The 27,129-nt window shown below is 38.9% G+C and overlaps 1 protein-coding gene across 1 annotated transcript in view; it reads left to right on the top strand.

Annotated features, from left to right (window-relative positions):
- The window catches only part of opn5 (opsin 5), a 57,772-nt gene that overhangs the window by 18,763 nt on the left and 11,880 nt on the right, over positions 1–27,129 (top strand). The window contains exon 3 of the mRNA XM_053337257.1: positions 10,905–11,024. Within this exon, the coding sequence (XP_053193232.1) occupies positions 10,905–11,024 (120 nt within the window). The remainder of the gene's footprint in view (positions 1–10,904; positions 11,025–27,129) is intronic.

Here is a 27,129-nt window from a genome sequence, read left to right as displayed (position 1 = left end):
GCAGTGCTCTCATGAAGAAACTGTGTTCAGTCACAGTCAGGGTGTCTGTTGTTGAACTCAAATGCAAGGGCAGATTTGACATTTTTCACAACTGCCGAGTCACTCTCCTTCATGGATTCCAGGAATATGTGTGTCCATTGGAACTGTTGGCAGCTGTTCAAACAGATTTGTAACCATGTTAAATGGTTTGAGAGTCTGATGTGTGCTATGACAGAGACATTAGAGCCAGCGTTTCAGACAACATCATAGCAAATGAACAAATAAGCATTATTTTGACAAACTAACCAAATATTGGGAATGTAATGTGAGTGCTTATATGAGACGGGATCAAGTCAGTAGATATCTCTGCAACACAATACATAGACATCTTTCACATAACATCAGAACTGTTACTTCTTTGCATTCTGTTGATGATTTTATTACATTTTTTAATATTTTAAACTAAAGGTTTAAAATCTTACATGATGCATCTTTAATTGAGATAATTAAGTGTTCAGTGCACTGGAAATATCTGGGTCTTTTTTAAAATGTATTTATTTTAATATTTTAGCCCCCTGTTTAGTGATGACTTGATGACATTAAAATATCTTCCAGTGGGTGATGACAGCCTGATGTTACTGGTCCTGCCTCAAGCTTTTCCCTGTCATGTTTCATTCATAGCAGTTCAGTAGACTCAGAACAAGAGAAGCTGCTGTACCTCAAGGTGTGTTTGACTTTTGAAAAGGAATTCATCTGGAGGAATTTAACTTTCTGTTGTTTTTTTGTTTTCTTTATACATTAAATCCACATTTTCACCTTTTTACCACAGTTTGTAGATAGCCTCGTGTCATAATGACTGTGATTTTAATGTTGGGGATCTAGTTCACACATCAGAACTGAATCAGAATTCAGGAGTTTTAATAGAGAAGAGATCCAGAGAGGTTTTCCTTCAAACTTTGCTGAATTCAATTATTAAAGTCTCTTTCAGTTACACTCTGAAGGTGGGCAGACCTATTCTGGAATGTCTCTTGCCTGAAAAGATGCATAGTGATAGTCAGGATCAGCATTTCAACTTAATTTCAAATGTTTTGCATCCTGATGAAATCCTGATGTGATTAAATACACTTCCATTTACCCTTATTTTTTACACAGCAGGTGTGTCCCCTATATCAGTGGTTCTTAACCATAGGGCCGGGGCCCAAACGTGGGCCGCAAGCGCCACCTAGAGGGCCGCAGAGAACTTTAAGTTTTGCACCTGAGGGCCATGAGGGCCAAGGGACTGCATAGGTTATCAACTTAAGACACCAGAGATGTTATCAGGTGGAGAGTTCTGGTCCTCTGAAATGAAGCCAACGCGGAAGTAACTTAGAACTGCATTCTATCAAAAGGCCACCAGGGGGTGACCCAGCATGCACCTGAAATTTTCAAGATGCCGCTGCCTAGATTCGAAACTATTGGCTTCCGAGCAGCAGTCCACAAACCAATGGGTGACATCACGGATGTTACGTCCATTTCTTTTATACAGTCTATGGATGTTATCAAAAGAACACAGAAGAAGACATTCAGCTAGCCACTCACCTGTAGCAAAAGTGATGGAGACATTTTTAAAACATGAAAAATAAGACAAAAGTGGTGCTGACCCCCCCCCCCCCCCCCCCCCCAACCTTGTAAACGGAGGTAGGGAGTTTATTTATTTATCCTCTTAAGCCCAAGAGCCCCTGCCGACGCCCCCTATAAATGAAAAACATCTCAGGGCAATTAATCAAACACGAATATAGTCAGAAGAAGCTCAGCTATTGAGCCAGCACAACAACAAAACACAAGTCAAACACAGAGCAACTGATTGCGCCATTTGCAAAAACGCTACTCCGTCTAAGCACTGCACATGCCGGCAGTCACTGCAGTCTTCGTATCTTTAATTTTACGCAAATTACACATCAAATAAAAGCTGAGATTTCACTGATTCCAGCAGTATAACTCCCATTACCGTGAAAACTTGCGGAATAAACCGTCAAAGAAAAATCCAAACAAACTTCCCATTGTAAATTTACAACTACAAATTATGTCTTACCCTCACTGTTTTTATGGTTAAAAGTTGTCTGGTCACAATATTCCCAGTAACAGCTACTCCAATGTCTCTGGACCATTTTGAGTTGATTCAAGCCAGTTTCCATGTATTTACATGGCATGGGGGATGAATTGTAGATAGCCTGCCTCATCCTCCTCAATGCCAACACACGGTTGAAAAGATTTTATGAATAAGCCTGACTTAAGCCTTTAAATGTTTTCTTGCTATATTTGTTCCATGAATTATCAGTAAATTAAGTTAATAAAGTAAGTAAGTTAATAAAAGTTAAATAAAAATCTTTGTCGTGATCACATTTTATCATATCATTTTATTATTTATTAAATGTTTAAATGGTTTTAGCTTGATAAACTGTAAGTGGATTTGGTTTATTATTGAATACAAGAGTGAGATCAATTACACCTATACAGTGTTAATATTTCTTTCAAAAATGTCTTTATTGATTTTAACACTGGAGTGGTCTCGTAATACATTCAGATGCGTAGTTGAGGTACAGCAACAGTAACAGAGTATTGAAGGAAGGTTCCAGCTTAATTCCCACACACCAGAGCACCCTAAATTCACCCACCCAAAACAGAAAAAGAACCCACAGACAGACAACACATCCACACCCAGGTACACCAAGGGACACGCAAACAATGACAGCAAACAAGAGTAAGTAAGCAGGTTAACAATTGATGTAGGGTAAACACGTAAGTAAGTGCTCAAAAAAGGGAGAGGGGAGAATAAAATAAAAAATAAAAAAATAAAAAAACAAATAAATAAAAATGTAAATAAAAGAAAAATAAAGAAAAATAAAAGAAGAACATTTTTAAAAAGGGAGTGGGAGGGGTACAATGCTCAATTAGACATTTTCCCAAGGTAGAGGGGTAGAGGGATTTCACAAAGTGTCTAATTTGGAAGAAGTGGAACAGGTGTGCATTTGGAAGTTTAAACTTGGCTGACAGGTCTGCAAAGGAGGGAAAAATATCCTTAATAAAGAAACCCTTGATAGAGCAGAGGCCTGTTTCAGACCAAGATCTAAAGGCCGTATCAGAGCAAGAGGGAGAAAATAAGTGATTGTGATAGACTGGGGAGAATGTAGGCCAAAGGTCCTCCTGAATTGGGTCCAAATCGTCAATGTGTTCGTAACAACAGGGTTAGAGCTGATTCGCCTAGCGGTGATGGGCAATTGAGAGCATACTACTGACCAAAGTGAATAGCGTGAGGAGGAAGTCTCCAGCCAGGCCCACTGTGGGTATTCATCTTGTGTGCTTAGGGAGGACCAGTAGGGGAGTTTACTGATGTTGCAAGCCCAGTAATAACAGTGAAAATTAGGGAGCCCCACCCCACCCTTAGATTTTGGAAGACAAAGCGCTGATGGATTGATTCGTGCTCCTTTGTTGCCCCACAGGAAGGGGAAGCGTATCATAATTGGGATGTGTTGAAACAAATAGAGGAATTGTGGGAGTATTATCATGTTTATCAGGTTAGCGCACCCCATTAGGGAGAGGGGGAGGGTGGACCATCTAGCGAGATCAGATTTGCACTGCTCATACAGCGGACTGAAATTTTTAGAAAATAATTCAGAGAATGAGTTTGTCACACGTATGCCAAGATAATTAAGGCCATTCGTAGCTTTTCTAAAGGGAAAGGAACCCTGAGAGAGCGTATCAGTGGTGGAGTCGATGGGAATATAATCACTCTTGTTATAGTTTTTATTATATTATATTTTATAACCAGAGTATTTTCCAAATTCCTCTAGTATATCAAGAATCACTGGCATGCTGTGAACTGGGTTGGAGACGTACAACAGAAGATCATCAGCATAAAAGGAGGTTTTATGTATTGCGCCATAACGCACTATACCTTCAAACCTGTCTTCATTACGGAGCCATATGGCCAGGGGCTCAGGGGCTAGTGCAAATAGTAAGGGTGATAGGGGGCAGCCCTGCCGAGTGCCCCTATGCAGAGGAAATGGGTCAGATTTCAGCCATTGGTATTGATGGAAGCCATAGGGTATTTATATAGGAGCTTAATCCAATCTATAAAACTAGAGCTAAATCCAAATTTACTAAGTACAAAAAACAAGTATCTCCATTCGACACGATCAAACGCTTTTTGCGCGTGTGATTGAGGTGATTGAGGCTTCCGAGAGAGTAGGTGGAAGGTGACCTTTGGTATAGGCATCATTACCCTGGAGAGGATTGGGGCAAGTTTAGCTGAGTATACTTTATAAAATTCTACAGTATAGCCATCAGGCCCTGGTGATTTGTTGTTCTGTAGAGATTTTATCGTTTCTTGGACTTCGCTAGGTGTTATTGGCGTGCCCAAGCTGGAGGAGCGTGTTCCATCAACCTGTGGGTATATTAACAAATCAAGGGGATTGGGGCCTTCCCAGGTGAGCGAATCAGTCTCAGATTTGTATAGGTTAGAGTAGTAGTCAAGGAAACTGTTACTAATTTCGGTGGGGTCAGTCGTCATGGTACTCGAGGGTTTTGTGATTTTAGGTATGAGCCTAGAGGCTGCGGCTGCCCGTGCTTGATAAGAAAGCAGTTTACCCGCTTTGTCTCCCTGTTTGAAGAATGTTTGTTTGGTATGTAGTAGTTGCTTCTCAATTTTGCCTGTTAGCAATAATCTGTATTGTGATTTAAGCTGTAATATTTTCTTATATAACACAGCGGAAGGCCTGAGTGAATATTGAGTGTCCAGATTTAAGATCTCGTCTTCTATTAATTTTAATTTGAGACGTTCTATCTTCTTGCAGTTACAGACAAAGGAGATGATTTGGCCGCGCAGGTAAGCTTTAAATGCTTCCCAGAGGATCTCACTGCGAATGTCCGGTGTATCGTTAATTTCGAAGTAGAGCTGGATTTGCGTAGAGAGAAAATCTTTAAATTTTAGTTCTGATAGTAGATGTGAATTAAATCTCCAACATTTTGATGGTGGCTTTCCATGGGGGAAGTCTATGTTTAAGGAAGTAGTTGCATGGTCAGAGATTACGATGCTATAATTGTGTGGTAGTCGGCGAGGTTGGGAATTTCTGCAAATAATTTAGAAAAAAATTTGTCATCATCCCAAGTCAGAGCATACACTGAAGCCAGGATCAGGGGAGCGTTTTGTAAATTGCCAATTGCAATAACATAGGATCTGAGATAACAGTGGAAGCTTCAAACGCTTTGTCTCTGTGTATAATGATAGCAGCCTCCCTGGCCCTCTCCGAGAACCTTGAGTGAAAGACATGGCCCATCCAAGGTTTCTTAATGCGCGAGGACTCTGAGGTACAAAGATGTGTTTCCTGTAGGAAGAACAGGTCTCCTCTGAGCTCCTGTAGGTGCGAAATTACCTTATGTGCTTTAGTGGTATTGTTCATCCCATTCACATTCCAGGAAATGAATCTGATGTTCCTACCACTCATTGGCAACACCCCGGGTTGTTAGAGCCTGTTGAGCACATGGGTGGGGGAGGGGGGAACAACAATAAAAAAAAGACAGAGGAGAGGAGAAGAAAAATAAAAAAGCAGGGGGGGGGGGGCACAGACATACATACCATTCTCACACACACATAACTGCAAGACAGAACATTAACATCAGTCCACGTAGGAATAACAAACTTCTGTATCATTCTAGATACAAACCTCTTAATCATATTACATCCCTGTTCCCATGTTCCCAATGTAAAAAAAAAAAAAATGTATCTCAACTTCCATTAGAAGCAATTAGTGCAACAGTCAAATAAAGTGAGAAGCACCTTGTTGGTGTATTAAGGCATCAACTCACCTGGCCATGGTGTAAACATAAACAATCTCCAAGTTGCCAGTGTAAGGAGCAGAAATTAAGACTTACCAATAGTATTGAGCCTCTGAATTCTTAAACATTAAAACAATCCTTGTAACAAGTAGGATAAAACTGAGGCTAGATAAATATCAAACAATTAATTACAGCAGTTGGGATCATATCCCATTCACAGTATAATCAAAAGGCACTCATTGACACAGTGTATGCCTCAAAAATGGTGAAAAACCACAAAATATAGTGACCCACCAAGAAGAAAATGTGGCATAGAACAAACAAAGTGCAAAAGTTTATAACTTGAACTGTCCCCCAGTTAGGAGTGATTAGCAAGACGCTAACCCTCCAATACAAACACTGGGCTGAGCGACTAATGTGATGCTAGCCACTATGCCGGTCCTGTTGGTCTGTCATTAGCATCACTGCTAGCAGGCCTCTGTTGTTAGCTTTCGAGTCGACCATAGAGCTGAATTAACAGTCAGCGTTTTACTGGCATGTCTCCTAAATCCACAGTGCCATCAATAAAGAAGTAGCAGCGTTGTAAATAGTACATTGCGAGGGCTAGTCGACGTGATCGTGGGCCCGTATGTCCATGCTAGGTCTTGTTAGCAGCAAGGTACCTTTTAGCCTCTTCAACCGATGGGAGCGGTAATTTAACCCTGCTGTCCGTCGTGATGTACAGCCTTGCTGGGTAACGAAGAGTAGGCCTCAGTCCACGCTTGTAAAGCAGCGACATGACTTCCTTGTAAGCCGCTCACTGCTCTGCAACCTCCGGTATGAAGTCCTCAAGGATGGCCACCAGCTTGCCCTCGTACCGTAGCTCAGACCACCTTTTGCGAGCTTCGCAGAGAAATTTTTCCTTGGTCTGGTAGTTGTGGAACCGGATGATGACCGGCCTTGGCCTCTCGCCATGTTGGGGTTTAGGGGCTAGTGATCAGTGAGCCCGATTCAGTACAGGAGGAGATGGCAGGGTGTGTTCACCCAGGAGTCGGGTTAGTAAAGTGGCAAAGAAGTTGTTTGGACAAGGACCTTCTATTGACTCCGGGAGCCCCACAATGCGTAGGTTATTGCGGCGGCTTCGTGCTTCTAGGTCCACAGCTTTAGCCTGTAGCTTTTCGATGCTAGTGGTTAGCTTTGCACATGTAGCTTCGAGGCTAAGCAGGGATTCGCCTGTAGAGTCCGCATGTCCAAAGATGATATCTTTTTATTGTGATCGCTCGCCGTGGCTTGCACTTGGTCCATTTTAGCTTCAAGGGACGAGAAGGTAGTCTTAAACTCCGTAACTAGGTCTAACTTGTACTTCTCAAGTAGCGCAGTTATGGCGGCCATGGTGACATCCGTAGTAGCAGGGTTTTCAGCCGATGCCAAGTCCTTTTTATTCTGTTTTATTTGCTTGCTTGCCATTCTATTTACACCCCACTGCATCTAAAGTCACCTGTTAACACCCACAAGGATATTCTTGGAAGATAGTCGGGTTAAGTAGTTTGTTTAAAAAGTAGCGGGAAAATGGGATGGACGCGTCTAATCCTCATACGCCATGACCTGAAGTCCCACAGTGTTAATATTTAATGGGCCCCGGGCTACTCTGCACTGAAAAAATTGGGCCACAAGGTCAAAAAGGTTAAAATCCCCTGCCCTATATCACAAATGATTGCAATCCATCCTGTTTTTCCTAGGCTACATGCAATTAGGTTACTCACGACCAGAGTTTGGTGGTAATGCACCTGTAGCTGTTTAGAAACTGCCAAAACAACTGGAAGAAGCATAACTTTAACAATGTATAAGTTAGCAAGCTGGCTAAAAACTGTCAGCTACAAGTGACCCACACGGCTCTGTCATCCACACAGATTGTTCACATGATCAGGCATTAGATAAACATTACAGCAGCATGATACATTAAAATCAGTTGCTTTCCGTCCTGGTGCTCTACTAAGACATCAGAACACAGAACACAACAGATCGTTTCAGCATCTCTTCTTATAACAGGCCAGTAATTATATAGTAAAGTTCCTCTATACTAATTGGAGCAGAGAAGCATTTACACCTTTTTAGCAAATCCGTAGAAGGCATCTTAATTATCTTTATTACTTCTTGGTTGCATTTACGCTTGGCTTCTTTTTATTTTAAATGGTTTTTAGGCTGTACATGCCTACAGGTCTTTTTAGCCAAAGTTACTACAGATCCTCTCCCAAAATACTGTGATTTGAATAGCAATCTGTATATTTTACCTTGTTAAAATTCTTATAATGACATCTTGAATCATGGATGCCAGGTTTCCACATCACACTTGTGTATGTTGTATACTGGACCACAGCTGGCTCCAAACTATTACTACTACTATTATACTACTACTAATAGAAATAATGATATTTCATTCATTGTGAAACTATGTGCTATAATATTAATAACATAGAACACACAAAGTAAAGAAAGTAATAATAATAGTTAGGATGAAAAAGCCTTCTTGGATAGGAAGGCTTTAAGGCCTTTAACAAAAAAACAAAAAAGAAGAGTCTAGTGTCTGTGCTGCCTTTTGATGGTTGGTGTGGTACAGCAGAGCAGAAGGCCTGATCCATCCTAAATGTGGAGCTTAGTACTGGAGGCCCAGAGGAGCAAGTTGCTGGCACATGGAGCCTGTGCATAGAAAACAGAATTGGTGTTATGTGTTTGTTCTTTGTGCAGTCTCATCAGGATCCTGGCAGCGCTGTTCTTCATTTTACTTGAGATACTGGATGCTTCTGGATGCTTCTGCCATTCAATTTATAAAAACAATAAAATGGGAAAACATCCAAGGGGGTGAATACTTTTTTGGGGGGACTGTATAATGACTTACTATTTGATAAAAATAACTTTATTTGTATAACACATTTCATACAATAAATGCAGCTCAATGTGCTTTACAACAAAATACACTGCATACACCAAGTGCTTCACATAACAGGAACATAAAATAATGTTAAAAACGAACAGAAAAGAAAGAGGAAAGAAATAAAAACATGAATGTAATATAAGATGGACTATAATAATAATAATAATAATAATAAGATATAACAATAATTTTAGAATAGTAAAAATAGTACATGTATAGTAGATTACAAAACAATATATAAAATCAAGTAAAATACAACTACTAAAAGAAGTGCAGTAGTGACTGATAGAAAAGCTAATCATTTTAATAATTGATTGCCCTATGTCCTCCCCACTCCGCCCATGGCCCCGCCTCATGCCCAAATAAGTAGAATCCGTGTTTTTATTTTTCCCAGCATGCGCCTGAAATTTTCAAGATGGCGCTGCATAGATTCGAAACTATTGGCTTCCTACCAGCAGTCCACAAACCAATGGGTGACGACACGGATGTTACGTCCATTTCTTTTATACAGTCTATGGTTTATGCTAATCATTGCCGCGTTACATAACGCAGCAGTGATTTTCAGACCCATCCACTAAATCCTGAACACAGAAATCTTGACACAGTTTGTGAAGCTTAGCTCCACACTTCAAATCTAAATGGTTGAAATGCTTTTTACATCTTTTTTAGAAATACATTTATGATTATGTGTTTACAAGAAAATGTCTGAATTCACTCGCTCAGAAGCGACCACTTTCTCCAACACCATGGAAAGGAAATGAAGGTTGGAGATAGGTGTTCAGCTGGCAACAACTTCTGGGTCCAGGGTAGGCTTTTTTTGAGGAGGGGGTAGATAACTGCCACCTTGAGGGCAGATGGAATATTACGGTTTGAAGGGAGGTTGACCGTTTCAGTGATCACGGGTCTGAGAACAGGAATGTATTACTTGAGCAGAGCTGTGGGAATGGGGTACGCAGCACAAGTATAGGGTTTTATCTTCCTGAGGATTCCCTCAATAACTCAACAATTTACTCAATAAATGAATACTTGTCTGATAGGCAGAATTGGTGATGTGGATGTAGAAACAGTGTTCAGCATGAAAATAGCATTAAACAGGTTTTAATTACTTTGGTTGACTTGAAGCATTAACCATTGTTTTCAGACACATTATTTGCAAATGAGTCTGACACTAGTAATAAATCATAAACTTTAGTTATAAAACCTTTCAATGCGAGGGTACTTTATATCATTAAAACACAGATAACTAACAGGTGGTTAAAATAACTGAATGGTGTGTGTATGAAAACCTTGGTATGAACACACCATCTACCTTACTGACAAAACAAGAATTGGTAGATGCTAACCAGAGCACCTCAAGCAGCTTTAAAAACTAAAGCTAGATGAAGATGTGGAAGATGTAGACACCATCTAAATAAATTAGCAAATTGACAGGCAGCTAGTGAGGAGCATCAAGGATTGAAGCAGAAAACAGCTGCTCTGCTAAAACCAGAACAAGATGTAACAGAGATGAAGCCTGGAGAAGATAAAAGCAGCAATGACCCTCTCCAGGCCTGTGAAGTCAAACACCAGAAAAATCTTAGTAATGTTCTTTCGTTGAATAAAACATGATTACACATTAGCATTTCAGTTAGTTGAGCATCTAATGAGATGTTTGAATGAGGAAAATTACATAAAAAAATATCTGCTTCTAGCATCACGTTTCACACAGCCAAATGATAACATGCTATGGATAAAATAATGAAGAGTGCTAGGTTAGGAGTAGTTTTTACTGTCTCTGACTAGGAACATGGTGCTTTGCACTGTTGAAAATTGTAATAAATTACTGATTACATATTACTCATTGTAATCTATTACTAGACATTTGTGGTTTAACAAGCAGGCAAAAAACATTGTGGAAGGACAGTTTACTGGCATTTTAATTGTAGTTTTAAAAAAGTCAGTGAGAGCAGGCTCTCTGCTTCACCATTAGCTCTGGAGAAAGACACTGCTGTCCAACACGCTGTGTACCTTACCTTACTGTAAAATGTATAAAAAACCTGCTTGGAACGCCAATTCTTTGCTCTGAAACACAGTTGGTGTGTCCACTGAAGGCACTAAAAGCACAGCCAAGCATCCACAATGTAAATTTAAATTTGCTGTCTCACAAATGTAAATGCTATTTCAATAACCTCTAACCCCATTGTTTCGTCCTCTCCTACAGGTATCATGTCTGCAACAGGGAATGGCTATGTCATTTATATGACCATCAAACGCAAGACCAAGTTGAAGCCGCCAGAGCTCATGACTGTTAATCTAGCCATCTTCGACTTTGGCATATCAGGTATGGTAGAACTTTAAGTGATGGCAGATTGCTTGGTGTAAGCACCACTAAAGTATTTATTGACACTTGCTGTCACTCTAAATAGCAACTAGTAACAGCACTACTAAATTTATTGTATCTAGACTTCATGAGTAGAATCTAGCCTGGTATCAGTGTGTTTATTTTGTCCTTCAGCAAGAGTAGGTAGGGGGACACACCAAGTGTACAATACAGTGAAGTCTAAAACACACATGCACACAATTGTTACATAACAGGAGTCATTACATGGCACCCACTCCCAATTAAAAAACAAGCATGGTGGCACCACAAATACAGGTACATTTTCACATGCAGTGGCCTGGGACACACAGAGGTTGATTTTTTTTTTATTTGATTTGACTGGTACTGTAGATCCACTTTTTAATCCCAAAAGTTTAATGAATAAATGGTCGATTGTGACTACGGTAAGTAGGGTACGGTGCATGAAACTTGATGATGAGACAATCTGATGTTAGCTTGCTCTCCGTCCTGGTGCTGTTTTTGTGAAGTTTTGTGCACTTAACACTACGATTGTGAATCTCCAGGCACCTTATGATTTGATTCTGATTCTGCATCAACATTTTGGATTTCTATACATGATTTATTTTTGCACAGTTCTTAATCCACAACACAATACTGGCAGATAAGACACAAAAACAATCTGAAACCTTTTCATTTTAAAAAGCAAGTTGCATTTTAATGAATTCATTTGAAAGCATCTTACAGTCTCCTGCCTGTATGAGAATAACAAACCGAGGGGGAGGCAGAGTGCTGTGCTGTGATGGCATTAATGTCATGTCTGTAGCAGTGGAGAGCAGCCTATCTACTGCACTGTTAGCTGTCTGAGTAAAGACAACAGGCGCAGGGTTGTTGAAGTGATATAGTTCTTTTCTTCACCTCAGAGTTTGTTAACATTACGTTGTTTAATGCTGCAGTGTGTGTTGGCCAGCTGCTCTTCTTTGTTACTGCTGTTCTTCACTGCTCCACTCCACTAACGTTCTCTGAGTGATAAAATGTCCAGGTGCTGCACGGCCCTCAATGTTGAATTCCACCTTTTTCTTTCTGTCAATATCACGTCATTAGTAGTGACTACACCTGAGGAGGCGATACACAGGTAGTCCTGAAAACAGGACAGAATCAGTCTCTTTGTGTCCCAGGCCTTTAAATACCATCTTGTGGACACAACGGTGGCTTTGACACACATGATTACTGAGTTACAGTATATGTGTACCCCTTGTGAAAATGTTGAATTTGTGGTGCCATCATGCTAGTTTTGTAACTGTTAACTATTAACTATACATTTCGTAATATCAGTAAAAAGTTTAAATAATTTGGTTAATAAATGCTGTTATGTAACAATTTCATACATGTGTTTTAGACTTAGACTATACTATAATATACTTCAATAATTACAGGTGGATATAGCCTCAGAAGGGGTAAACCTTAGTGTCCAACCCAAAAAGATTTCACATTGCAGCTCAAAAGATGTGGAATCTTACCCCACAAAATAAACAGACTAAAAAGCAAGTGATTTGTGGTTTGTTACATTTATAATTTAAACTTAACCATAATTCATAATTGTATCACTACATTTTGAATTTGATTAAGATAATACATTAGTTAGGAGTTAAAATATTTGGTTTTATATAGTAGAATTTGTATAGCAATATATACTAGTTAGTAGTAGTAGTAGTAGTAGTAATAGTTTATATAGCTGTGATGGTCTAAATAAAACATTCTGTTTTATCATCTTTAATAATTTTTTTTCTTTTTTTTCTGAGTAATGATACAGTAAGAACAGGTTTTCTGTGAAATGATTACATAGGAAACATTTTATAACTGTGGAATTGAAGATACAATGTATATTATTACATTATTGTTAGTTTTTCCTCCTTGGATGTGGAAAGTCTTCCATAGCTATGCATCTGAGAGATATAAGTTTAGTTTCTACCTCAGCCTGGCCTTTATGAGCTGCTGCTGTGTTGGACGAACACACCTGCTAGGAGATCGTTTTCTAAAGTATACCCATTTCTTGACTTGTTGTTTATTTTAATTTATACAAAGAAGTAGAAGACATAAGTATAATAAATCCCTGGATTGTGGGTGAAGCTTGCCTGTCACACTCACATGTGTAAAACAATTATTCTTACAACTGCCATGAGTTACCCTGTAATGACATTTCCAGAAATGTACATGGTAAATATCAGGAAGTTACTTCCTTGTTCCTCATTGTGTTGTTTTCTTCCACTGCACCTACATTTAAGTATCAGTAGGAACCAATAAGTATTTTATATGTATGGACTCATACTCTTTGTGCTGTTTGCTTGTTGCATTGCTGAAGCTGGTCTAAGTTAGCATCTTCATTTTTGTTTCAGAGCTGGAATTGTCATAGTTAACTTTTGCATTACTATAAGAGAGGACACAGTATGTTAGGCTGGTAGATTTCTTTTTTCCCAAGAAGGGAAGAATTTTTAAGAATCACAGTTCACTGATTTTTTTTTAAATATGTAAATGTATTAATTTAAATATATTCTCTAAATCAATTTCCAAATACCTAATCAAACATTGAACATTCATAAGATGAAACATCTTTAAAAGTCTTTAAAACTATCCTGGAAACGACCAAACCTGAGAGCATAACCACTGGTGGAGGTAGAGGTGCTAAATATTTTTAATAAGAAATAATGCTAATGACCATTTTCATCATGTTTTACTAATTCTCTGAATATGAAACTGGTTAAAGTGTCAGTCTGTTGCTTAATTCCCCTCTCTCTGCTGAAGGAAGCTATCAGACAAATTAAATAATTTCCATTCCCAAAGCTGTATCCACTCTTGATACGATGATGCTCATTATCTGTTTGGCTGCTGTTTCATTAACTTTCCTTTTGCTTTGTTTTTATTTCACCACTCATCATCTAGTGTTGAATTTCAAAATATTGTTGTCACCATTAATTGCTCCAACCCATAATGCCTGCTAGCTGTTTATTGAATGTTTCCTTTTAATACGTTTTGCATAATGACATTTTTCTTTCATTCTTTGAGACTCATCTGTTAGCGCACATGTTTGGCCACAGAGGAATGCTTTGACATTTTGATTAATCACTCGGCACTGTCACATTATGCAACATAGCCTAACACATTTTCCCCTCAGCTACTTAATGTAAAGACAATTTGACACTTAAAGGTCACTTTGGTAGCCATGGGTAGTTCTATTAAGCCTATGAAAACAGCGGTGTAATGTTTCTGGACTTGACAGAAAGCCTGCATTACATACAGGAGACATATAGTTTGGGATGTCCCAGGCAGAGAGAGATGCAGTACGTCAAGTCAAATCAATCTGTACAGCAATACAACATCCTCTGTGCTTAGATCCTTGATTCTAATAAGGAAACGCTTCCTAAAAAATTTGAAGAAAACTCAGTCAGAGCAACAGAGGAGGGATCTGTTGTTGTTTGTGAAGTCATCTGTCATCTGTCATAAATTGTGACATGATGGCTCTTGTCTTTTCAACAGTGATTACTAAAACATGCAGGCTGTAGTTTATCTTATCTGTAGCACAGTTAATAATCACTTAGCTAAATAATGTTAATGATACATACATACATACATACATACATGTTAACATACTAACCTAATGTTGTCTTTCCTGCTGATTTCATTTGAGGATAATGATATAGTATGATGTAGTTTCTGATGTAATATTCCATATTACATTGTGTTTGTATGGATATAATTCAACAGGTTATGATATAAATGATGTTAGTGTATGGTGTTTTATTATCTTTTTCCATGTGCCCCTTTTTTAACATTGAACACCTGCCCCTCCAAAGGCCTCTGCATGGTCTGCATTAGATCATAAGAACATCACATAACTTAAACAGAAGAAAGTAGAGATAAGTAGTCAACTAGTGTAAGAAAACATGATGTCATCGGTTGGTTTTCTTCCTGTGTTCCCCAATATGTTGAGTCACCAGCCACCACTGGAGATAGTCATCCCTTCACTCCAGACAGCACTAATAGATTCTCAGAAAAGATGTTGGATAATGTTTGAGCAAGCATGTAAACCAGTGAACTACTTGTAGACAACTATATAACATTTCTTTCATAAGCTATAGCTCAGGGGGCTTTACATGCTATTATGAAATCATAACAAGTAACAATAAATTGCTAACATGTGATTTTTATAATGAAGTGTGACAACTCACACAGTTTCCATGGAACTTGATGATCTTTAACCTTATATCTCTGGTCTATAGGGATATAGTGCATGATGCTTACCCATGTATGCCCTGCACTGCTCTGTACCAAACACTGTCAAAAATCAACCCACTATGTTCCCAGAAGGTGAACAAAACCTGGTCATACTCACGAGTTTGCCTTGCAGCTACTTACGCTGTAGTCCTAGCTTACAATAAATGTTAATAAATAAGTCTGCTGTCCTCTCATGCCTTGTGATGGGAATTATGACATTGGCATATTTAGAATAACTGAAGAGTTTTATTCCAAAATGTCATCCACCAATTGAGTTCTGGAATAAAGTTCTTGGTACACTTATGACCTAAAGCATCCAGGTCAAGCAGGAGTCATGCCATTCTGTTTCAGAGGGGTGTAATGATTTCATCTAATGCCTCAGTTGGAGTAACTTTGAGGCATTGTCCAATCCTGCATTTTTACCTTGATTTGATTCCATTAAATGTTCTTATTATCCTTCTCCATCTATCACATTTTAAGGTGGATTTAGTTGGCATTCCAACCTTGATTACTGTTTTTTTTTTTTTTTGTTTGTTTGTTTTTTACAGCTTTTATTAATTATTATCTGGTGATGATCTATGCCTTTAAGCCCTCATCCTCACATTCAGTCTGCTTGCTGCCGCATGCTTTACTGCAGCTGCAAGACGTACTACACTCTTCAGTATTAGCTGTGCAGAAGTTTGATCTGTGTCTTAATATATATAGACACACTGGTGTTGCTTACATGTATGTGAACAGAACTCCACTGGCTTTCTATCTTAAAGAGCAGTGCACACAGAATCATTATCAAATAAGGAAAAAATGATCTGTCAACACTTGTGTTACAGAATGTATCACAGTTAATCAAGGCTGACATGTGAGAACAAAACAAATGTGCATTAAGCATATGCAAAATGTGCTGAACCACAAACAAGGTTGGATTAACTGTGTGTTGAAACCAATGTGACAAAACTAATGAGGGAAAGAGCACAGCAGTCATGTTTGGTAACAAGAGTATGTGAGTGTGTGCATATGTGGGGGAAGGGAAATAGAAATTAAAGTTATGAATTACAAAAAAAACCCTCAAAACTAGTCTATTCTGTTTTTCTTTATGACTTAGATAGCACAGACATAAAATACTTGTGCTTTTTACTTTAGAAGGACAGAAAGAGTCAGTATTTCATAATACAGTATATGTGATTCACTCTCACAACTCTCATCCAACTTATGTTTTCAACAAAAAAGCTTTCAAATACCTGCCCAGCACAAATTCTATCATGAAAGTATGAAGTACAACTTCAAATAAACGTTGATTATACTCAGTTTTATTCATCTATTGGATGTGTAAAAAAGCAACTAATGCTAATGTGTTTGCATTAACACCTTTATAAGTTCATAACATGTCAATGTTACTTTGTCACAAAATGGCCAAAACTTACATACAAAATCAATTAGAAAGCTGTTTTAATGAGCATGAACTCAGTTTTGAACTATGTAAAATGCAAAACCAAATCTCTTGACCAAATGGAATTATGTACAAAGCATACATACACAATATAAAAGGTTAGCTTTTAGCCTTTGGCTTATATGGACAAGCATTTCATTGCTAACCTTATTCAAATGTATTACCTAGTTGATTGTATTCTGCCTTTTCCTGCCCTCAATCTGACTATGAAACTGACATAAATCTTAAAAGGTGAAAATCATAACATTTTTTTTTTTTCATGCTCTCTCAAAATGATTTCTCATCTGCTCTTCTGCCTCTCATTTGTCTTTCTTCTCTCAGCATTGTCTGCATAAAATTAATCAGATTGATGTCCGTGAAGTGCTTCATCAAAAGCACATCCATTCAGCACTCTGTTGAATATTCTTGAGTACACATCCCTGCAGTCTCTTATTCTTGCTGTAACAACAATGAAAGAGGAGTGTGCAATTATTCAGAAAATAATACATCTGCATCTATCACAGTGAGGTTACTCATATCATAGAAGTATGTCTTTTCTTTACAAAGACAATTTCAATTTCATAACAATATTCTGTGTATCTTTATCAGTAACCATTGAGCTTATTTACATATTAATTACTTGCAGTACTTAATATTCAAAAGACAGATGTTTGTAGTGAGAAGATGTCAGATAAAGGCTGGTCCCTCACACAGACCTTTTGGAACAGCAGGTGTTAGATTCCTGCAGCCAAACTGTTTGAAGTCATTGAGAAAAATTCTGGTCATGTGTTTTTGTGACTCTATCTGTGCAGACCATCGGAGCTGATTTGTCAGTAGCACAGAGGATGACAAACCTGCTTGATTCAATTTGAATTGAAGGTATTTCATACAAATGTTTTAACCCAGCTGGGAATCTTTCAACTTGAATATGCTATACCAGTCCATTCACTATTGTGCAGGGAAAAATGTTTAACCACCACAATTTGGTCTAACAGCTGCACCATAAGAGTGGGCTTGTTTTCATTGAACTACAGTCACTGCTGTCACTGTACCCTCCTGGCAACAGCCAAAGGTCAACTAAGTCTTAATGTTTCAATAAGTCACACTTGTCATCTTGACCACAGTCCTCTTACAGAGTGCCTGAGGCCATTTCATCTGACTGTGTCTTTATTTTGTGATAAGTGGAAAGAAAGCAGTGTCAAATGGTAAATGAACTGTACTTATATAGTGCTTTTCTAGTCGTTATGACCACTCAAAGCACTTTTACACTACATGTCACATTCACCCATTCACACACATTCATACTAGGGATGGGCAATACCACACTTTTAGGATTCCATACGATACCGATACTTTTTCTTGCAATTTCATCAATATTGATATTGATACTGATAATTTCTTGTTGGCAATTTTTTCCAGTCAAAATATTGTCAAATAACTGTCAAATAATCCAAATTGCAATATGGCTGAATCTGAATCACAAGAACCTGCAGTTATATTTTTTTGAAGTTTGTGATAAACAGTATTATAATTAATCAAATATGAAAATCATGTTACAGATTAAAACCAATATCACAACATCAGAATTTTAATGTTTTTTTCCAATGGAAAAATAAAACTATCATGCAAAGATGAAAAATCCCCAAAAATTGTATCTCATATTTTCTTATCTTTTTTACTCTGAGCCAGAACTGTTCAATTTCAGTAAACGTATTTCTTTGGTGTGGAAATCAAGATGACTTAATTCCTCTCTGTAGAAGCTTTTGCCTCTTACTTATTCACATAATAAAATAAGGATTTCATACCTGGCTTAATCAAGTGTTCAGACTTCTGAAAATAAATGTATATTCACACATATACGTTTTGCATAATTACTTCGGCAAAATATCAGTAAACATTACTAAAACCAATGTCTGTTTTAAGTCATCAACAACTCGACTATACTAGATATAAATATCCTCTTCAGCTAAAGTATGTTGTGTTAAAATTAGATTGTGATCATAAATGTTAGGGAATTTTCCATCATTAATATGCACTGGGTCAAACTAGGCTTTGCGGTCATAAGCAAGGCCTCACCAAATCTTGAGTACAGACACTGTCTCCCCTTGAGATAGTGGTAAACAGTGAGTCTGCTCCTTTTGGGGAAAACAGGAGGCATCTGATAGTGTTGCTATAGTAGCCGAGGTCAGATATGTGTTTGACTGTTTTCCCTGAATGGAGTAGAGGCAACTGCAGTCAAGAGTTTTGATATAGTGTTGGATGTAGGACAAAGGTCCTGAGTGTTGTCTAAGCAATGTTTTGTCTATAGACCAGTACACTAAATTCTGTATATTGTAGATGTGTTGGATCTGTCCATATTTGGGCATGGCTCAACCCTGGACGTTATCTGTGTGGGTTATAGTCTATTCCCGGAGGAGAGAAGCCTCAGAATTGAAGGAAGCTTCAGGCCATGTAATGTGTACTGATCATTCGCTCATTTCTCCTTGATCAAGTAAATAAACCTTTTTCAATACAAGACATCCTGGACTCCTGTCTACTCCCTCCATTGTTATATGGGCTGCATAATTAAAATCTCTATCAATAAAGATTCAGGAACAGACACAACACAAGCGTTGTCTTTATCACTACACTGCCAAAGGTAACAGTGCTGTCTGGACCTGGATACACTTGGCTCTCCAGCAAGGTCTTTTGGTGGACAGTGGGTGGTGCAGGAGACTGAACTTGTCTTTCAGCAGCTTGTTTTTTCTCAAGCTCACTGTGGCTCTCGGGATGTGTGGTCTTCAGGTGTTTGGTTAAATTGGTTGTGTTGCTGCTGTGTGCACACCTGGCACCTTCCTGTAACTTTATCAACTGGTGAAAAATAACTTGCATTGGTGTTGGCTGTGCAGTGTGCACTGTCGGCTGAGTGGCTCATGTCTCAAATTTCCTTGTCACGTGACACGGGCCACTGGGGCCAGCTCAATATGCTGCCAGGTACGGGGGTGTCTCGACACATAGTAATTGAAGTAAGCTATCTAAAACAGTTGAAAGTGATGCATGCACCCCCAATTCTTATTTGTTAGTTAATATCGATATTTGTTTAAGGAAATCTATGCCAAATGAGTAGCGTGTGAGTATCGTTATATCGATACCACAGGATCGATTCGCCCATCCCTAATTCATACACTGATGACAGGAGCTACTACACAGAGTACCAACCTGCTCATCAGGAGGAAACTTATCATTCATACACCATTGGCGCATCAACGGGAGCAATTCAGGGTTCAGTATCTTGACCAATGACACATGGACATATGGACTGGAGGAGCCGGGAATCAAGCCGCCAATCTTCCAATTAGTGGACGACTGCTCTATCTCCTGATTCACAGCTGCCACAGCACTTAAATCTGCTTTCACTCTGGCTGTGATCAGCCTTAAAGGTATTGATGAAGCTCACCACACTGAACTTCCTAAGGGCGATTTCAAACCTGCATGGTTTAGTCCGGTTGAATAGGACTCTGGGTTTTTTCCCCCCGATTTGGTACAATTTCTTTGGACAGGTCTGACGCTGTGAACTCACCGAAGAGCGTTGAAAAATGGCCTGTGGCGAGTTGCTTTTCAATTTCTATGTAAACTCTACATGTATTCCTGCCTGAAACACATTTAAAAATAAGATAAACTTATTTGACTGTGACTGATCACATAGACTACTGCACAACAATGCGTTGTACAGTTTAGAGACACAGAATCAGAAGCTGTATGGACAGAGATCTGCTGTCTGCTGACTGAGTTTTGAACTGAGATATTATATCATGTGGGTCAATATTTGGATATTTTTTCTGCTTCAAGTTCAATACACACCTCACACACAAGTGATGAAACAGACTGTCCCGGTCTGTAATGCACACACAGACGGGCAGAGCAGCACCTTTTACTCCTCAAATAAAGCAGAGCAACAGAAAGAGGGACGTGTTTCTCTCCATGGTGAAAATAATCTCTTACCAAGGATATTATTTAGAAGAATTCCTTTTCCAAGTTTCGTTGAATGATCGTTGGCAACAAACTTTAGAGAGCATCACATATGTCAGCAATGTTGACGTCAATGCAGCTGGAACATGATACGACCTGGATTTGCCAGTTTGAGCTAAACGTAGCCAGGTGTTCTTTGCATAGAAGTTTGTTGATGAGCAAAATCAACAGTTGTTAGTGAAGTAGCCAGAATGAATTGAGATCCTACTAGGACTAACACTACATGCAATGTTCATTTTTGATATTTGGACAGATAGGAGCCTTTTCAGGACCTTTTTTCTTTGTTAAGTTCTGACTGATCATGCATCGAGTGATGCCTTTTGGCTTGTTTTTTGGTTTGTATTGTATCTTTTATTGCGTCAAAAGCAATTGAACCAATGTGAATAAACTAAAAGTTAACAACTGCGTTCATTGAATCAGACCAGAGCAAACCCTTGCCTGCAACAGCTGCTGCTGCTAGTCCAGCTGATGGTCTCTCTGATCCTTTAAAACCATCATCTTATTGTTGCAGGCCTGTAAAGCATCCAGAAGTTAAGGATGTTGTGTTCTGTGTTAGTATAAGATCTTTCTGGACATTCAGTACACTACTTTTTTTCACTTATGATGCTGTTGGGGGAAAAATCCTAAAAATGCACAGAACACAAGAATTAAGTCTAATCAGGTAATAATACAATACAGTAAGAGAAAAACGTTTTTAAATGTTTATGCATAATCATACATGATATTCTAAAATGTTAGTACAGCATATGAAAGTTATTATGAAAAAAGTATTTGCCCTAGACAGTAATTAATTACTAATTAATAATTACTTTCATATCAACACATGTCTTGCATGACAGATACGTTTCATTGGAGTGCCATGGATGTTAGTGTCTTAGCCATGAATCACCATCTTACCTTGTGACCCAGCTGGACTTATAAGAGCACAACATCACAGGATCACACGAGACCCCATCTTGGCAGGCTTCCACTTATGAGCTTGTGTCTGAAGCACCAGTGGTTTGGACCAATCAGCATCACAAATTCACCTGCCAAACAAAGTAAGACAGACATCCAATCACCTGTCAAGTCTTTTTTGAAAGTACTTGCCCTTTTCCAAATTGTTTCAATGGATGACTTGTCAGATAGTTCTGTGTAACAAACCATCTGGCACATCAGGTTGATGGAAAAATATTTATCCATGGGTTTAAAGGGTGAGGTGAGCAGAACTATACAATATTGATTGTGAAAGGTCACCTGGTAGGAGTTCTGTTCAAGTAAGATACAAGTTAATTAAAGACTTGAACTGAATGATATGTCTATCTCAGTGCCTGCAGGCTACAGTGATTGCTTTTCTGTCCATGATGCTCAATATTGCTTGATAGAAATGAAGACAAAGATAAAAATAAACCAATCCAAGCTGACTGGTTAGGCCATGCAGTTAAATTATTGATTTAGGGTTAAGCCTAATGGAAACCTCTGAGGACAGAAACAAAACACACATTTATAATCTATTTTTATTCTAAAGATGACTGGAGAAAATACATGTACTGTAAAAGAAGTTTAGATGTTCAACCAAAATTGCGTAATCGAAGTACATCAGTTTAATAGCAGTTACATATTTCTCACCTTGCATAATAATTCATGCCATACTCAGGGCTGTATCCTCACTCATCCTCACTCATCCTCCTGCAGTAGACCAGTTTTCATGATTATACTGTAGACAATGGAAACTACTCTCTTAAGGTGCTAAAACAAGTTAGGTTCTATGTTGCAGTGCTAATTTAAGAGCTAAACATTGAAAACAAGGTGTAAAAGTAACAGTGACAGTCAGCAATATTTATCCTTACCATAAGTAGGAATACTACCATCAATAGAGCATTATTGTATAGTACTTCTAAAAGATTGCTGTGTTTTTCCTTAAGCGCTCTCATCAGGACAATAACTCAGCTTGACAAATACTTTCGTTAATTGCATTTGAGAACCGATGACCTCATGTCACTGTGGATATTGATGACCCATAGTGGATCAATCTTGCTTTCACCAAGTAAAACATTTAACCCTTATGGGGTGTTCACACCAAGAGCGATGTCGCGATGTCACGCGTTGAGATTACATGTAAAGTCAATGCAAACACGCGATTTACTGCTTTGCGGCGCGATACACGCGTCACACGCGATGCGATGGACGCGATGCTGCGAAAATCGCGTCAACGCTCGAGTTGAAAATATTGAACTTTTGCAGCGACATCGCGTGACGCCATTCCGCAGCAGCCTATCAGCGTTGAGATTCTCCTGACGTCACTGACGTCGCCGTCCTGGATCACTCTTCTGCAAGATGGAGGACAAACTGATAGTTGCCGTGACAGCTCACCCCGTGCTTTACGACACGTCCTGTCTCCTTTACCGGGATCGGTAAAAAAAGGAGCAGGCGTGGAGTAAAGTAAGCCAGGTGGCTGGATTACCTGGTAAGTTCTGTAAATATGTATTTGTTGCGTGTTTGCAGCTATTGGTTAGCATTAGCATAGCCCCAGTTAGCGTAGCTGGCTTTCCCGGCATAAAGTTACTGGTTTACTAGATTCAACAGTTAATTTACGTGTGTTCTTGTCAGTTGATGTGTGTCGCAGGAGATGGAAGAGCCTCAGGGACACTTATATGAGGGAGAGGAGGAAGGGGACAGAGTCAAGGAGTGGGGCAGCAGCAGGGACAGCGAAGAAGTGGAGGTACTTCGCGGTCCTGTCTTTTCTCGACCCCTTTGTTGCCCCCCGTGAAACAAGCGGGAACATGGGGGCAGGGGTCGAGGAAGATGGGGCCGTGGAGTACAGCGTAGGGTCCATGGAGGACGAGGGAGAGACAGCAGGCCCATCAGGGATTACCATCGGAGGTTTGTTGATGAATGAACACACACACAGAAACGACATGGAAACTAGTTTTTGTATAAAATGATAACTGACTTGTATTGATGTGTCAGTACAGATATGTTTTTCACAGCCTGCACTAAAAAAATGTCAATAACTAATCTGTACTCTCACCTATACCAAACCTACAAGTTAAAATGTGAAGAATGAAGGGCACTAAAACATCATTTGCTTTAAAGTGTTGTGGAGGATAGATATTGCTATGGCTAGAACAGTATGATGTATTAAATGACTGCATCTGTAAAATGCTTTATGTGCTGTAATTGTTAGAATAACCTAGTCAATTAATATACTGTATGAACAAAAAAACTAAGACATGTTTGTCACTACTACAGCCCAAGCAGATTCTGACATTGAGCCAGAGTCTGCTGGTACTCCCCCTGATGATGGTCCAGCTGTCTCTCCCACTGCTGTCTCTGCTGCTTCCCCTGCTGCTTCAGTGCCAAGAGGTATGTACAAGACATATTTAAGATAGTTTAATAGATAATTAATTTAAGATATTTAAACAAATATTAATTTGGATATTGAGTTACTTCTAACTATTGCATTTTTTGGACGGTAGTAGTTTCATAAAATGTTTTTTCTATTTCATACAGCGATGAAGAGGTCCAGGAAGAGGGCCAGGGAGGAGGAAAACTCCGCCGACTCCACCAACAGACGGGCGGAGTTAGAGGCTCTCGTCCTGGAAACCCTCAACGGCCTGAAGCAGCAAACTCCACCTGCTCCCCAGCCTCCCCCCTCAGAGGATGAACTATTCCTCAAAAGCCTGGTTCCTTCCCTGGAGAGGTTGTCACCCCAAAGGAAGGCATTTGTAAAATTTCAAATTCATGAACTTATTTATGAAGCTAGCACTGTTGTGCTCAATTTGGAACCTGCCGAGTAGCTATTTAGCAATGGGGCAGCAATCACTGCAGGGAACGTATCAGACTTTTGAGGAATCATTCATTTTGTTCATATGTGTCCCTGAGGCTCTTCCATGTTATATATTTTTTTTATTGTTTTTGTACATATATATCTATCTATATATATATATTTTTTTTTTTTTTTTTTGTATGACAATTTAATTAATAAAATATAAACATCTCAGCTGTCTTTCGTCTACTCTTACCTACAGTGAACATTCTCACCAGACTTCAGATATTTGTTGCTCACCCACATTGTGTACTGTAAACTTTGATTCAAGCTGTGCAGAGTTAATTAACATAAACTAAACAACTTATTTTAACCTCTTAAAACACACTGTTCCATCTACGGGACGGGTCAGAGGTTGGGAGGTAGCCACAGCATTATGTGGGACACTGACTAATCATTTACAGGACAAAACAATACCAGAATAATATCAGATGGCACCATTGATATGATAGTTAGCATATTTATCATGTCATGCATATTTTATGTTTATTGTATTGTTGCAGACATGCCAAATTAAAGCTTTATTAAAGGCAGTCCCAGATAGCGGACACCACATCAGCCACGACCACGGACACAGTGGAGACCCCAACACAGAAGCTGTTGGCGATGGTCCTGTAGGAGTCACCAGTGGCCAGGTATCTGCATCATAGAAAACATTAAATTAAGCTGAGTTGTAGCATGCAGTGATACTTTATGTGGCAGTTTATATTTTATTTAGATCAGAAAATACACAAATACATAGGCCTACAGCATGCATCAAATCCATACTCAAGACTCAAAATACAAAACAACCACAAAGACACAAATAAATGATCACATATGATATGTCATATGTGAAAGTGCTCAAGCAATCAATGCATGTAATGTCTTTGTTGTAAAGCACTTTGAGCTGCATTTCATGTATGAAAAGTGCTATACAAATAAAGATCAGTATTGGTGAAAGGCGACCTGGTCCTGGCAACAACGAGGCTCACTGCTGAAGTTATGCCCGGTGTTTCGGTTTAACTGGTGACCGTGTTAACTGGTGACTTTCTCACATTACATTACGTTACAAGAAGTCAATGAGTTATCTGAACAAAACCAAACTTACATAAATGATTAGTTATTACACATATTATTGTGTATTTTTAAAGGATTGAACTACAATCAATGATTTTTTTAAGAGAGTTATGAGAAAGTCACCTATTAACACGGTAACCAGTTAAACCGAAACACCGGCTGTGAAGCAACATTTCTCAGCAAAGCAGCAGCAGCTAAATCTCCCTGTCAGTGAATATTTATTGATTTTAACACAACAATACACAGCTACTCACCGGAGACAGATGGACAGGGCAGCGGTGGTAGCAAATGTTGTTATCTCGACCATGGTTGAAGAGACAAGAAAGCAATGTTGTTGTGCCGTGAAAATGGGCGGACTCGCGATGGCACGATGACGCGATGACACAAATGTACACAAAATGGTCACGCTTCAAAACTTGAGCGACAGCGCAACAGATTTTCATTTGTCGCGCGACAAAATCGCGTCCAACGCTCTTGGTGTGAACACCCCTTTACAAACAAAGGCCACTTCCTCAAACAAGTCAAGCCAAAAACCCTTTTGTCTTATTTTTCTTCATCTTCTATTGTCTTCATGGCTGTCAGCTATAAAGATTATTCCAGTTTTTAGACTGCTTTCATTAAGATAATGAAAACGAAAATGCATTAGAATATTTTGATAAAGAAATGTAAGGATTCAGGTTCAGGGAAACAGATTCAAGACTAGATACCTGAGCATTTAATCAAGATATAGACAGCTTTCAGCAAGGCCATGTTAAGATTCACAGCATGACTTAGTCTTTAGATCAATAAATAACATACTTATACAGTTAGTCCAGTGCTGTCAGCATCAGGCAATGTTCCTGAACTGTCTTTGCTATGATGAATATTTTTAAGAATAGTTCAAATGATAAAGTGTTGGTAAAATGGATTGCTCTCAGTAACTAACCCAAAGAGAATAATCTCCTGACTCTGCTCATTGTTTTGATTATCCAGCCCACAGTTTGACTTCTTAGTTTGAGCTTCATTAGTGTCATTTCCAGATGCAGCAGTTGTATGCTACCTGCTCAGCGCCAAAGTTGGCAACTTGTCAACTTGACTTCAGTACGAGCCAGTAAAGATATTAAAGGATCTAGCAGCTAAAAAGTCGGATATGTCCTTCAGGGGTTAGTGGAGATCAGAGTACATCTAAAAAGAGAATGCATATTGGACTTACATTCGCCAGGAGAAACACGACCAGATAAATATTAATGTTGCTCTGTGTCTGCTGGATGTGTAAGTGGGAACTATTCATTTACTTACCGCTGTCAGAAGAAATGTTTCTCAACCTTTAAGCAGAGCTATGACTCACAGTATTTCATGGACTGCAGCAACTGAGAAAAGTTTGACTAATTTCATCAGTCAGCATTTACTTGCATACAGGGTTTAACTCTATGCTCTACTTTATTCTTGTACTTGTTCATTACTGTAAATGATAATCTTTTTCTACAGCATTTTATGCAGGGGTGGAACGTTTTTTTGTGTGCAAATGTAAAGAAAACTCTGGACTTTATTATGAATAA

This window comes from Scomber japonicus, chromosome 17, assembly GCF_027409825.1.
Source record: "Scomber japonicus isolate fScoJap1 chromosome 17, fScoJap1.pri, whole genome shotgun sequence".
In the NCBI taxonomy this organism is placed as follows: domain Eukaryota; kingdom Metazoa; phylum Chordata; class Actinopteri; order Scombriformes; family Scombridae; genus Scomber; species Scomber japonicus.
The sequence above is the reverse complement of the archived record's forward strand: the minus strand, read 5'-3'. Positions and strand labels throughout refer to the sequence as shown.